Source organism: Phyllostomus hastatus, unplaced genomic scaffold (assembly GCF_019186645.2).
Source record: "Phyllostomus hastatus isolate PE091 unplaced genomic scaffold, TTU_PhHast_1.1 phas_contig_551, whole genome shotgun sequence".
NCBI classification, from domain to species: domain Eukaryota; kingdom Metazoa; phylum Chordata; class Mammalia; order Chiroptera; family Phyllostomidae; genus Phyllostomus; species Phyllostomus hastatus.
In genome coordinates, this window is record NW_025333909.1 from 5636218 (window position 1) to 5650734 (window position 14517).

General features: G+C 40.5%; 1 protein-coding gene across 6 annotated transcripts in view; it reads right to left on the reverse strand.

The window, feature by feature from the left end:
• Nucleotides 1-13022, reverse strand: part of ATRX (ATRX chromatin remodeler) — a 180794-nt gene extending 167772 nt beyond the window's left edge. For 5 of the 6 annotated variants that reach the window (XM_045847497.1, XM_045847496.1, XM_045847494.1 and 2 more), the window contains exon 1: nt 12762-13022. In XM_045847497.1, the coding sequence (XP_045703453.1) occupies nt 12762-12781 (20 nt within the window). In that variant the 5' untranslated portion in view covers nt 12782-13022. Of the gene's footprint in view, nt 1-12623; nt 12691-12761 lie in introns of those variants that run through there. The other variant, XM_045847498.1, reaches the window with a different exon arrangement.
• Between the last annotated feature and the right edge of the window lie 1495 nt (nt 13023-14517).

Here is a 14517-nt window from a genome sequence, read left to right on the forward strand (position 1 = left end):
CAGTGAATTGAGCGCGGGCCTGCAAACCAAAAGGTTGCTAGTCCGATTCCCAGTCAGGGGGCTGTGGGCCAGATCCCCAGTAGGGGGTATGTGAGACACAGCCACACATTGCCGTTTCTCTCCCTCTCTCCTTCCCTTCCACTCTCTATAAAACTAAAAAGTAAATAAATAAAATTTAAAAAAAGAGAGAGCAATACTCCCCCAAGTAACCTACATATTCAATGTAATTCCTATAAAATCAACAGGCTAAGGAAAATGTTCACAAATCATATATCTGATAAGGGATTAAGAGCCAGAATTTATAAATGACTCCCACAAATAAACAAAAAAAAAAGTTAAACTGCACAAAGAACTTCAATAGACATTTGCAACCCAAAAACAGACAAATGGCCAACAAGTACATGAAAACATGCTCCACATCACTAGTCACTAGGGAAGTGCAAGTTAAAACCACAATGAAATAACACCTTTATACCCATCTGGATGACCACTATGAAAAACCAGACTATAAAAAGTGAAATTGGCAAGACTGGAGAAATTAGAACTCTCATACAATACAATGCAAGTGGGAATGTTTAAAAAACGTGCAGCTATTGCTCTTTCTGGGTGGCTCAGTTGCTTGGAGCATCACTGTGCACCAAAAGGTTGAGGGTTTGATTCCCTGTCACACAGCTAGGTTGTAGGTTCAATCCCTGGTTGAGGCACACACGGGAGGCAACCCAACTCTCTCTCTCTCTCTCTCTCTCTCTCTCTCTCTCTCTCTGTCTGTCTCTCTCTGTCCCCCTCTCTCCCTCTCTCCCCATCCCTCTCTCTCTCTCTCCCCTCTCTAAAATCAATAAACTATATCCTCAGGTGACAATATAAAAAAAAATAGTGCAGCTGCTGTGAAAAACAGTTTGGTGGTGCCCCCACCAGTGTGGCTAAGTGCTTGGAGCGTCATCCTGTAACTGAAGGGTTGCTGGTTGAATTCTTGGACAGGGCATATACCTGGGTTGCGGGTTCATTCCCCAGTTTGGGCACATATGATTCCTGGTCCGGGTTCATACAATCCCCAGTCCAAGTGTGCACAGGAGGCAACCAAATCTGCTTCCCTATCCCACTGATGTTTCTCTCTCTTTAAAAGCAATAGGGGAAAAAATGTCTTTGGGTGAAGATTTTTAAAAAACAGTTTGGTGGTTCCTCAAGAGAATAAAGATATAAAGATCGATTTCGACTTCTAGGTATACAGTAATTTTCCCTTATCTAAGGGGGATATGGTCCAAGACCACCAGTGGATGCTTGAAACCTAGGCTACTACTGAAACTTGTATATACTATGTTTTATCCTAAATATAGCATTATGAATTTATAAATTATGCACAGTAAAAGATTAACACCAATAATAATACAGAATAATAATAACAATATACTGTAGGGTCCCCAATTGGGGGCATGCAAACAGCAACTGACTGATGTATAACAATATACTGTAATACAAGTTTTATGAATGTGACATTATTAATTAAAATAAGTTTACTTGAACACAAGCACTGGTGGTCAATCTGATAACCCAGGTGGCTACTAAGTTAAGTGAATAACAGGCTGGACAAAGGGATAATTCACGTAGGGTCAGGACAGAGAGAGATTTCATCACACTACTTAGAACATAATAGTATGCAATTTAAAGCTTATGAACTGTTTATTTCTAGAATTTTCATTTACTATTTCTGGATCATGGTTGATCACGGGTAACTAAAACCACAAAAAGCAAAACCACATATAAGGGGGAACTACTACACAGCTAAAAGAACTGAAAGCAGGGACCTGAACAGACATTTATATACCAATGTTTACAGTACCATGATTCAATATAACCAACAGATTAAAAAGCCCAATGTCCATCAATAGATGAATGGATAAAGTAAACATGGTGTATACATACAATGAAAGAATATTCTTCAACCTAAAAAGGGATGAAATTCTGATACATGCTACAAAATGCATGAACCTTGAAGGTATTATGCTAACTGAAATAAGCCAAACACAACAGTACATATATTGTATAATTTCACTTATATAGAGGTATCTATAATAGTCAAATTCACAAAGACAGAAAGTAGCATGGTGGTTAATAAGGGTTTGGGGGAGACAGAAATGGAGATTATGGGTACAGCTCATCTCAGTTTGGGATGATAAAAAGTTTTGGAGAGAGACAGAGGTAATAACTATACAACAATGAGAATTACTTAATGCTACTGAATGGAACACTTAGAAATAGCTAAAATGATACATTTTACTTGTGTAAATTTTATCACAATTAAATAAATAAAGTTAAAGCCAAATCATTGAGGTTTTCTTGCAAATCCTACAAAATCTAAGACCCTGTTACCGCTATGGCCTTCCTATTAAGATAGAACCTTATGAAATAGCAACGTCCCATCTTAGGACATTTGCCCTAATCACTAATAATATTGAATACTTAAAATGTACATGACATTATCTTATTTAATATGGACTGATCCAATTACTTCTATACTTTTAATACCCATTTTCAGTGGAGGTAATCAAAGACACTGAATAAATGTCCAAAGTAAGTACGGAACTGAGTTACGATTTAACCCAGGTCTTTATCATCATTCAGCTACACTGCCTCTTATGAGAAGTTGGATTCCCCAAGAGAAGCTGGATTCCCCATAATGCATAGACATTTGTAAATACGTAAAAGCATCCCCAAAACATCCATTTTAATAGACAGTACACAGTAAATTTTATTGGCTATTAGAAATTATTACTCTCTACTCATCTATCCCTCAATCACATTTTACAAGGTTTTAGAATCTAATACTGAAAATGTCCTGGTTGAAATTCTGTTTTTTATATTGAGTATTGCTTGGCCTTTTTAAACAGGTTCTAAATCTGTTCTTCAATCCACCATTGCCACACTTAAAATGTTCAAAAGCTTCCCATGTTTATAAATGAGGAGGTACAAACTTGTAAGCATAGCATTCAAAGCTCTGCAAGATAATTTACACATGACCTTCCAATATCACCTTGCGACAACTCAACTCAAAGAATGTTCTCTTCCCCTCCCCTCTTCCTCCACTAAGTTTTCTTTTACTCCTCTTATATAATAAGCAACGCATTCTGCTTCTAGTTCCTTGTTGAAAACTCAAAGTACTCTCTCCTGGAGTGTAAGCTCCTCAAAAGAGGAAACTGGTTTGGGTTCATCTGGGTTTTTTCCATGTGGGAAATAGCAAATTGCCTTGTACAGAGAAAAATAAATGTTTATTAAAATGAAGATAATGCCTGCTCAGGAAGTCCTTAAAAGAGTGGTGATTTGTTACATATTTTTTTTTAAATCTGAGGTCATTCAGTACCTCTAAATATTTTTCCTTCTGTCTCTAAAGTGATATATTCAATAAACTGTGTTGGATCTACTATATTCAGCCTTTGAATGAAAAGTATTATTTCATATACTTAACAAGTAACAGGTCCAATCACTTTAATATGAAACATTCACTCTTAGTTCCTTTATTTTTAGTAGCTAACTCAGCATACACAAGACTCGTAAATAGAATGTTTTGGTTCTGAAGTTTGGGGGTAGCTGAGAAAGTAGAATAGGGAAAGGCAAGAAAAATGAGATGTGGGAAAGTTCTTCCCAACTCTAAAAAAATTAAGCAAGCCAGGTCTCCAGTTGTTGGCATGCAAGAAGCAAGTTTTCAGCCCTGGCTGGCGTAGCTCAGTGGATTGAGCGTGAGCTGAGAACCAAAGTGTCGCAGGTTCGATTCCCAGTCAGGGTACATGCCTAGGTTGCAGGCCATGACCCCCAGCAACCACACATTGATGTTTCTCTCTCTCTCTCTATCTCCCTCATTTCCCTCTCTAAAAGTAAATAAATAAAATATTTTTTAAAAAGGCATAATGTAAGCTTCATGGGAACAGGGCCTTATTTGTCTTGTTCACATAAGCAATACTTAGAACAGTTCCTGGCACATGGTAACAGTAATCAGTAATAACCAATATCTGAGTAATCATTATATCCCAAACACTAATCTAAGTGCTTGGTGTCCATTAACTCATTTAATTCTCATACAGCCCAAGAAATAGGTAGTGAATGAATTAGTACTTTTTGCAGGATGACAATTACAGTCGGTTCTGCAATCACATAACAGGAGTTCCAAAAAACTCACCAGGTTACGCACAATTGTACAATGAACACCATAGGAATGAGGAAAAATGGGTTAGAAGCACAACACAAAAAAACATCATCAGTGACACATTTTTTAAAAAGACAAAAACCTAATAAAAATGGTAGCATTGCCCTGACTGGTATGCCTCAGTGGGTTGGGCGAAGTCCCACAAACCAAAAGGTCACTCACTGGCTGGATTTCGGGTCAGAGCACATGCCTGGGTTGGGAGCCAGGTACCCTGGAGCAGAGTGCAAGAGGCAACTTATCAGTATTCCTCTCCTTCTCCTCCCTTCTCCCCTCTAAAAACTAAATAAATAAATAAAATCTCTTTCCAAATAAAATAAAACAAAATAGAAATGGCGCATAATTTTACAGTTTACACATATCAAGTGCTTAGGAAATACACAAATCCAACGATGAATATGGCACTTTATCCTGAAAAAGACTTTGAGTTTGCTCATAGAAGAGGCCATCTGAAGAGTTTCAGCTCATGAATTTATCATGAAGTGATGGAAGGAGGGTTATCTGAAATCTGATGGAAAATTGTAACAGGTGTGGATGGGAGTAGTTCAAAACATTAGGGGCGAACTGAGGTAGCTGGCAGATGTCTGAGGTGTGTGTATGTATGTATGAGTATTTTAATGCAGCTCAGTTCAACTTCGGGCACTTTCCTACTAAATCTTTCTATGAAGGGCCAGATAGTAAATATTTTAGGCTTTGTGGGCCATTAGGTCTCTTTTGCAACTATTTGACTGTGAGATAGTAGTACAAAAGCAGCCACCGGCAATGTAAACACATGGGCTTGGGGATGTTCCAACAGAACTTTATTTACAAATAGTTTTCTGACCCCAACCTTGCAGACAAAATACTGCATAAACAAATGAAAATTGTCTTATGCACAAACTGTTCCCTTGCTGGAACAAATTCACATGCCAAAACAAGCATTATATCAAAATTAAGTTTAAAATGCTATCAAACACACCAAAAAGTTGCTAACACAATTCAAATAAGCAAAATAACAAATCCAGTATTACTTGAAAATAAATTATTTTTTTATTTTAGATTCTATACAGCAAATGTCACCCAAAAGTCAATGGACCACTTCAGATGACCAAAATAAAGAAAACTAAAGACACATTTTAAACAAGTGTAGTCATTAAAGATTGGTGCATTACATTCTACACAATCTTTTTAAAAAGGAGGCAATACTTCTGGTGTTTCTTAACTGAAATCATCGGGCTCACTCACAAGAGCACATGTGGCTTTTACAAAATCATCAAGCCACAAAGGTTAACCCAGAAACTGAACTATAAGATGAATAAGTTCTGGATATCTAATGTACACCATGGTGACTATAGTTAAGTCTCTTAATACAGAACTTAAAACCACGACAGCCCAAAAAAAAGGTAATTACGTGTTAACTAACTTTATTGTGGTAGTTATTTTTAAACATATATCAAATCATCACATTGTACACTTGAAACTTATGCAATGTTAGATGTCAATTGTAGCTCAATAAAGCTGGAAAAAACATACTAAGTGCTCAATGGTTACACAATATTTGTCCAGGAGTTGAGTTAAAAATTCTAAGTCAACCTTTTTCAGAAAACACAAATATATACAAAATTCCTTTACTGAAGCTGTAATACCTCATATATGGAATCCTCCCCCAGTCCAGTCTCCTTTGTGAAAGCTACTCACTCTCCAAGGGACAGATTCCAATGCTATCTCTCCATAAAGCCCTCCCTGGATCTCTTCAGAAATATGTTCCTACTCCGAACTCTCACAGCAACTTACTTTTTACCTAATGCAGCATTTATCGCTTTATATGCTCCTGCAAAATTATTTGTGTAAACAGCTTTGTTTCCTGCGCTATGTGGAACATAAGACTAATCTTTAGCCATACTAATCCCTCTGCCTGGTCTGTCCTTTTTCAGAGCCAGTCCTTAACTGCTAACTCATCTTCAAGATACCATCACTTCTGCAAAACTTTTCCTAGATAGTTCCCAAATTAGGCTTTCCTTCATTTCTGATCCCTAGCACAACCAATGTACCTCCATTTTAGCACTGCTTTGTGACTACTTATTTCCTTGCTAACTCCCTCTCTAGATGAACAAAGCCTTAAGGTGGCATAAATTCTGTGACGAGAAAAACCTTTCAGTCATCTTTCCCTTTGGTGATGTTTAACATAAGGAACACTAGACTTAAAAGCCACTCAACCTGAAAGCAGGCAAGGTGGCAATATTAAAATGCAACTACTATCCCAGGGAGGTAAACTACTAGTGTCACCAGGCTGGGGCTGAGCTGCAGTTAGACTTAAAAAAAAAAAAACCCTAAGTGAATCTTCCATTTCAGTGAAGTGCCTTTTTAAATGCAAATACTTCATTCTCTTTACACGGGCTTTTCCCTTTCTTTCCCTTACAAGCCCCCTGAGGTGGGGAAATGTCCTTAGGGATCCCAGAGTTATCGTTATAGCTTAAAATAAGTCCCCCCCCTCAAAAAATTAGCCAATTTATTGATTAGAGCCTTCAACATAAAAAAGGAAGGGGAGACGGAAATGGGGGCCAGTGGCGCATATGAGTGTTATCCGGGAGTGTTAGCAGGGACACAGCGGTGGGCGCCCACAGGAGGCTGCGCTTTGGATTGTAATTTATCCGACTGCGGCTGAGCACGTGGAAGTCCTGGTGAGAATTAAGACAAACAAGTTTCGCAGTTTCATTGTGTTTCAAAATCAGTTAAGCCATAAAAACAAGGTTAGGACCTAGGGGCTGTGGTGAAAGTGTCATGGAAGAAACCCCATCCAGGATGGGGGCATTGCACTGAGCCAGTTGCTAGAGGGAGGGACGTTGAGTAGAGGATGGCAGGGGGCTCAAAGAAGACTCTGCCTCTTCAGCCTTTTGCATACCCACCTGCCTGGCCCCTAGTTGATACTCAGGTATTTAATCAACTAATAGAGCATCCCCCTGCCCTGGTTGGTGTGGCTCAGCTGGTTGACTGGTTGGCCAGTCGACTGGTAACTAAAGGGTTGTGGGTTCAATTCCCAGTCAGGGCAAATACCCGGGTTGCAGGTGATCCCCAGTGTGAGGCCCGTAGGATCCCCCTTCAGACGGGTACAATCCCCTGTCCAGGCAGGGAACGGAGGCAACCCATTCCTGTTTCTCACATTGATGGTCCTCTCTGTCTCCCTTCCTCTCTCTCTGAAAGCAATGAAAATATGTCCTTCGATGAGGATGGAAAAACAAAACCACCCCCCAAAATATGGAGCATGGGACATATAGATATGAACACCACTGCCATACCAATAATTTTTAAACAAATATTGTATGGAACATTTAACATGAAAGCTGAACTATACATAATAAGAATGGCTACTTCAAGCCAAAACTGACAGACAAAGTCTCAGAGCAAGGATCTGAAAATAGTGGCTACAGAGCACAATTCACACAACCCTTTTCCAGGGCAAAAAGCACAATTGGCTTCGATTAAATAGGTCTTTTGCCCTGGCCGATGTGGCTCAGTGGATTGAGTTCCAGCTGAAAGGTCACAGCACATGCCTGGGTTGTAGGCAGGAACCTCAGCAGCAGGTATGAGGCAACTGATCAATGTTTCTCTCTCACACTGACGTTTCTCTCCCTCTCTTTTCCCTCCCTTCCTCTTGAAGAAGAAATAAATTTTTTTTAAATTGTTCTTTTCAAAAGTCTCATCTGAAATCATAAAAAGGATATAAATACAACTGAACACAGTAATCTTCCAAAGAGAACATGTCCTCAGCCACAATAATTAACAAACTTCCCAGCAAAAAGTTTTCCTTTTCCAGTAAGTGTGCGAGTTATGTGTACATGATATTATGACTGATTATAGTAGCAACAAAACACCTGTACCTGAACCATAGACGTTTTTAGGCAAAAAAAAAAAAGGATGTGCATACAATGAATAAAGACACTTCTCATCACTATCCTTCTCTCTATCCCCCAAAAGGCAAATAAAATTTTAAATGATTGATACTCACATAAGCAGGATTATTTTTAAATAACTTTGTATAACATCCAGTACAAATTCACTCCACAAATGACAAAGCAGAGTAGTACAAAGGATAAGCGATCTGTCCAAGGCCATACAATCAGTTAAGCAACAGAGTTATAACTAGAAAACCCTGATGTGGCTCACATTTCAGTGTTCATTCCTTCATACCAGCAGTTCTGGAACTTTTAGTGCTAGGACTTCGTTGTTGGTTTTTTTTTTAACTGTTGTTCAAGTACAGTTGTCTCCATTTCCCCCCCACCTCCCACCCTCAATCCTACCCTCTCCTTTGGCTGTGGCCACGGGTCCTTTATACATGTTCCTTGACGACCTTCCCCTTCTTTCTCCCGTTATCTCCTTCGTCTCCCCCCTGGTCACTGTCAGCCTGTTCTTTATTTCAATGTCTCTGGTTCTATTTGCTCGCTTGTTTGTTCTGTTGATTAGGTTCCACTTATAGGTGAGATCATATGGTATTTGTCTTTCACCGCCTGGATTACTTCACTTAGCATATAAAGCTCTCCAGTTCCATCCACGCTGTCGCAAAGGGTAAAGGTCCTTCTTTCTTTCTTTCTGCCCTGTAGTATCCCACTGTGTAAATGTACCTAGGGGCTTCTTTAGGCTCTTAAAACACTTAAACATTAACAAAGACCTCAAAAAAGCTTTAGTTTACTCTCTTTTAAGAACTGCTGCTAAACCATGTTACCTCCTCCAGAACAACTGCAGACTTTATATCAATATCTATTAAACTTACTCCCATTTTACAGATAGAGGTTAAAAATCTTGCATCTCAGCCATCAAGGCAATCATAACATAAGCGCTAGCATACAAGTACACAGAGATCCTGCTTAGACACTCCTTTTATTGCCCTGCTATATTCAACACTCCTAAGGGAAGATCTATATACATCATTTTCCAGTAGCTTAAACCATCTGAACAGCTTCTGCCAAAGTCCAAGAGAATATTCAAGGTCTGGGGAAAAGGACTTCATGTAAACCCAAGAACTACCTGTACCCATGAATTTATTCAGACTCCAAAAGTTGAAAGAGGCACATAAATATTAAATACATACACTCCCTTACAGAAAAATATTTCACACATCCATATCTATATAGGAATTCCTTTAAGTACTACATTTTTCTTATCTCAAGAAATACAATACATAACTGAAAGCTCATGATCAACTACACCAAGGGTTGCCAATAATAACTGGCCTGATAAAAATTAAAGTCAGAAATCTTTCTTTTCACCTCATTTACAATAACATAATCAAACAGCTGGTATTTAAATGCTTTCAAACCCCTTTATAAAATTTGCATGTACTCCCCTTCCACAGACCTGCCTTAATGCTTTTCACATAGTGGGAATACAAGTATTACACAAATAACATTTTTCAAAAGTTAGATTAGTATACCAATGTTAAGAACTATTAAACATAACAGCCAGTGACTTTCTAAAGACATTTTCCCAAACATCTCTCGATTTAGACTTCTGCCTTTTATAATTTAAATCCAATAACAAGTTATACTTCTGTCAGCTTTTCAAATAATCTCGTTGCCATAAGGATTCCAATGACAAGTCCCATCAAATCTCCAAGATCTTTATATGAAAATAAAGTTTATCTGTTAGTCAGAAGCTAACCTTTCATAACGGCAAAAATTTGAAAAAACAAGCCACTCATATTTCTAACGAAACAAATAACAAAAGCCTTTAAGGATAGTAAGAAAACCTTTGAAGTCTGAGCCACTGATTTTTCAATGTATAATTTAGCCAGGTCATCAGTTTATTTTCTTCCCTCTTGTCTTTCGGCTATTTTTTTTCACCACAGTATCCTAGAAAATTTTTTATGAACACAAGTGAAAATCAGAACTAATCAAGTACTCAGCAGAAGATCTGACAAGGAAGAAATTCTGGAACTACTGTGTAACAAAATTAATGATAATGCATAGAATTGTTCATATTCTCTGTCTCACATTAGAAGACAATCAAGAGTGATTTGGTATTGTGGGTTCAACTCCCTCAAGCATTGCCCGCCACTGCTCGTCTATGATTATGGCTTGAAATGAATGACACTTCAGCCTGAGACAGTTCTTTTCAACACCCACTTGCAGCTCTTTCATTGTAAATACACAGGGAGCATCATGCATTTTCAAATTAGTTCTCTACATTTATGAACGCGGTTCATTACAAAGGGCTTTCACACAGCTTAGAGACTTCTGGAGTTTATGTTTCAGTTATCTCACTGTCTTATCTGAACGCCAGAGGCAAAATACTTCACACACCTACAAACTCAAGGCTACAACAAATGACCACAGCAGTAGTTAATGTGAACTTCTTCCATCATAATACTTGGGCTAAATTAAAGTGGTCAAAATCACATTACATCTGGCAACTCAAAGAGGCATTAATTCCTTGTGGTTAAGAACATCAGCTCTGGCCGTGGCTGGTGTGGCACAGTGGATTGAGTGCTGACCTGCGAACCAAAGGGTTGCTGGTTTGATTCCCAGTCAGGGCGCATGCCTGGGTTGCGGGCCAGGTCCCCAGTGGAGGGAGGCAACCACACATTGATGTTTCTCTCCCTCTCTCTAAAAATAAGCAAGTAAAATCTTTGAAAAAGGAACATAAGCTCTGGAGTCAAGACTGGTTCAATTCCAGCTGCACCAATTTATAAGCTGTATAACTCTGGTCAAGTTCTTTGATCTCAAAGAGCTTATGCCTCAGTTTCCAACTCATCTCTGAAATGGGAGATACTAAGTACCTACCCCCTATGTGGTCGAGAATTAATCAAGATAACGGTCAATAATAAGCACTCAATTTTAGATAGAATTCTTACTCTTACCACCAGGATCTACACAAATTCAAGACGCACAAGGAAATCTGAACCCTGGCATAAAATAAATAATTCTATTCAGAAAGTCTATACACAGTTCATTTGTTCACCCTGGAGAAAGGAAGAAGTCCAAATTCAGAAAACCTATAGTCTTAAATGCAGATTCTGAGAGATGCAGTGAAGTCTAGAGGTCATATTTAACTGTAAGTACACCCTTTATGTAGCTGAACGTGGGCACCTGATAATAACCAGCATACAACTTGTACTGGGTACCTCTATGTGCTCAATACCCCATATATAAAGGTTTACTATACTTGAGTCAATAAACATCAAATCAGAAACCAAAACCACAACCTTTAACACAACCAGGGATCTATAATATAATGTAAGAACTGAAGTGTAATTTTTTACTCAAGGGAAGGAAAACATCTATCTACTGCTTGTTAATGCAGAAAAATAGGCATAGTAAATATCACAGGTTCATTCGGAAATTCTACATCACAGCTAAAGAGCTCTATAAACCTATGCCATCCTAATAGTGACTCAAAGACACACATTTTTGGCAACTACGAATGCAATTCTGATTCATGCTCCCTGTTATTTTGTTTATTTTGCTACTAGGCGCCAAGAATACATCTCAGAGTAGAAAAATTACTTAATTCGCAAGGGATGAAAAGTCGACTGTCCAATTGTGTGAAAAGCAAGCCAGTCACCTGTGTAAAAGTGGTATGCATTTGAAATTAACCCATATTTTATGCACTATCAAGAGACATATCAGAAACACAAGGAAAAAAAAAACAGCTTCAACCTACGGAAGGTGCTTCATGGGTAAGAGGCATCCTACGAGGGACAGTTTCCCTTGCAATAAATCTTACTTCCCATCCATCTGCGGTTACCTGCCCTTCCCCCATGCATAAATAAATAAACGAAAACGGGGTCTAAGGACTTTTGATCGACATTTGCTCAGAAAGTAGCGAAACATTCCCGATCTGCCTCGCCAACCCGTGCAAGCCAGACTTCACAAATAAGTAGTGCACCGGGGCCACCTGGAAGCAGAACCCCACCTTCGCATTCCCTTGCCTAGAGGGAAATCCAAGGATACCCTTCGCGATCGGGAGGGGAGAAAGGCTGCAAATTCCTGACAAGACCCATGCATGCGCTCCCAAAAAAGGGCTCGTCCCCAGGAGCTGCAGGAAAGGACGATTCAGCAACGCCGGGGTACTTCCCGTCTCGGGCGGTCTCGATGCCACTAAGTCTTCCCAGGCTCTCACATCATCGCGCCCGCCCGCCCCTCCCCCTCTTCCCACTCCCCCCGCGCCTTCCGAGCCGCTTCTTACCCACGCAGTTCCTAGGCCCAAAGATTAGAAAGAATGACGAGGGCAGCGAAAGCCGTTTCCGACTTTGGGGGGGTCTCCATGCCACGTGCATTAAAGAATAGACAGAGGCATCGAAGTGAGCTGCAGCGGCGAGGGGAGGAGGTTCCACCGGGGCGCCCCCCCAGCCAGGCCGCGCCCCCCCACCGCTGCCTCCACCGACGCCACCCCCACCCCCACCCCCACCCCCACCCGGGGATGGAAGCGCCTGCCAAACCCCTCAAACGCTTCTCACCTACGGAGAAAACGATGCCTCTTTTCAGCTAAGCAACGGACAGGCTCGGGCCCCCGAGCCGGAGCTTTGCCACACACCCGACTCGCCAGACGCGTAGGCCAAGAACGCTAAGACCCATGAGACCGGGTTGCGCTTTACCTCATGGGCTCAGCAGTCATGTTTTCGCTTCCAAGCCTTGTGGGCTTCAGAGAGCGCAGGGCGCCGCTCCGCGCTCCCTGGCGTCCGGTTACAACACGAAGGCGCTGGGCTGTGGCTCGTCCCTGTGGCCGGGGCTGAATCCCGCCTACAGCTCAATGGCCGCTGGCGCTGCCACCGCTGCAGGAGCCGCGGAAACAAAGCGACGCCGCTGCCGCCGCCATTTTGTTGGGCCGAGGCTCGGGCAGGAGAATTGGCGCGTCCTCCCTCTTCCCCTTGCCATCATCCATTGGCTACCTCCTCCACACCACGAATTCCTATTGGCTACGGAAATTCACATTCTTTGGGGGCCTGTTGCTAAGGCGGTCTAAGTCATTTGATCCTCCCCACCTTTTCTTAGGGGTTCCAATTTAGTCCCATTGACCTGAAAGTGCCAGTGACTATTGTGACTCCATTCGCAAAATGCGTTTTGGTGCATCCCCCTTCCTCCGCAGAGTGGCAAAACAATGGCACCAACTTACACCCATGGAGAGTTTCTCCACGCCTAGCACTACACCAAATCTTTATCCAGATGACTTCATGTAATCCTTAGACCCTTTGAGGCAGACACACGTTTGTTACCTACGTTTTCCAGATGAGGAAACCAAGACAGCAAATCCCACACGAATGGACTCGGACCAGACACGTGCACTCGTAATCATTAATCTACGCGTTGACCCTAAATATTTTCTGGCTAATATTCCAGGTTATCGTCAAGTGCATTGCTTTTCTTGGATCCTTTATGCATAATAATCAGCACACCAGCTTTCGTAGATATTTTATGTACAATATTCCGCCTGCCATATATGTATGTGTACACGCATATATACGGATAGATACGTCATTACCAACTTGAGATCTGCATGCGATTCTTGCAATATCGAATACACTGTAAAGTCTACACTGCTGCTTGGAACACACATAGGCAGGTGCGCACACACAGAACATTCCCCCAGTCTGATGTGATGTTTAGCTCACAAACCAACCAACCTAGGTCTGTTTCCTCATTACAGAGGTATGGCTAGATGATTTCTGCTTTCATGTTCTGTAATTTAATTGTCCATTGGTAATCTCTACAAGTCACAAATCAGTTTCCTAAAATTGAATAGTTTCAAAATTTTTCAAAGTGTATTCCGCAGACATGTTTTAGTTCATCCCATTAGCTTTTCTGGACATTTGCGAGAACACCTGTTGTATTTAGGCAACAGGGTTGCTGCCTTCTACTGGAATACAAAGTGATGGGCCTTTTTTGAATGGAATACTTTGGAAACCCGATAGAGTCAGACAATTCTTTAATCAAGAGAAGCCTGTGCACATTTCAAGTCTTCTTTCAAATATTTGGGTACCATTGCCATCTGTAGAAACCAGCCTTCCATATCTGAAATACTGCTTCTCTTCTTGTCTTCCACACATTCAATACCACTTACATACACAATTTACAGAATCTTTATTTTATTCCCTAGTAAGTGCAATTTAACTAATAGGAATGTCTCCAACAGATACAGTCTTCATGTGAAAAATGAGATGTCTACAAGACTATTCACTGCAGCATTATTTGTCACATCCAAGTGACATAGATGTTCCTCAGTTGGGCACTGGTTATATAAATGAGTCAATCCATGTAACAATGGAAAATCGTAACAGTGGGAAATCATAACCCACCCCACAATTTTTTTGCCATTATTTCTGTAAGTGCTGACTTTGACTAATACACAGCTTG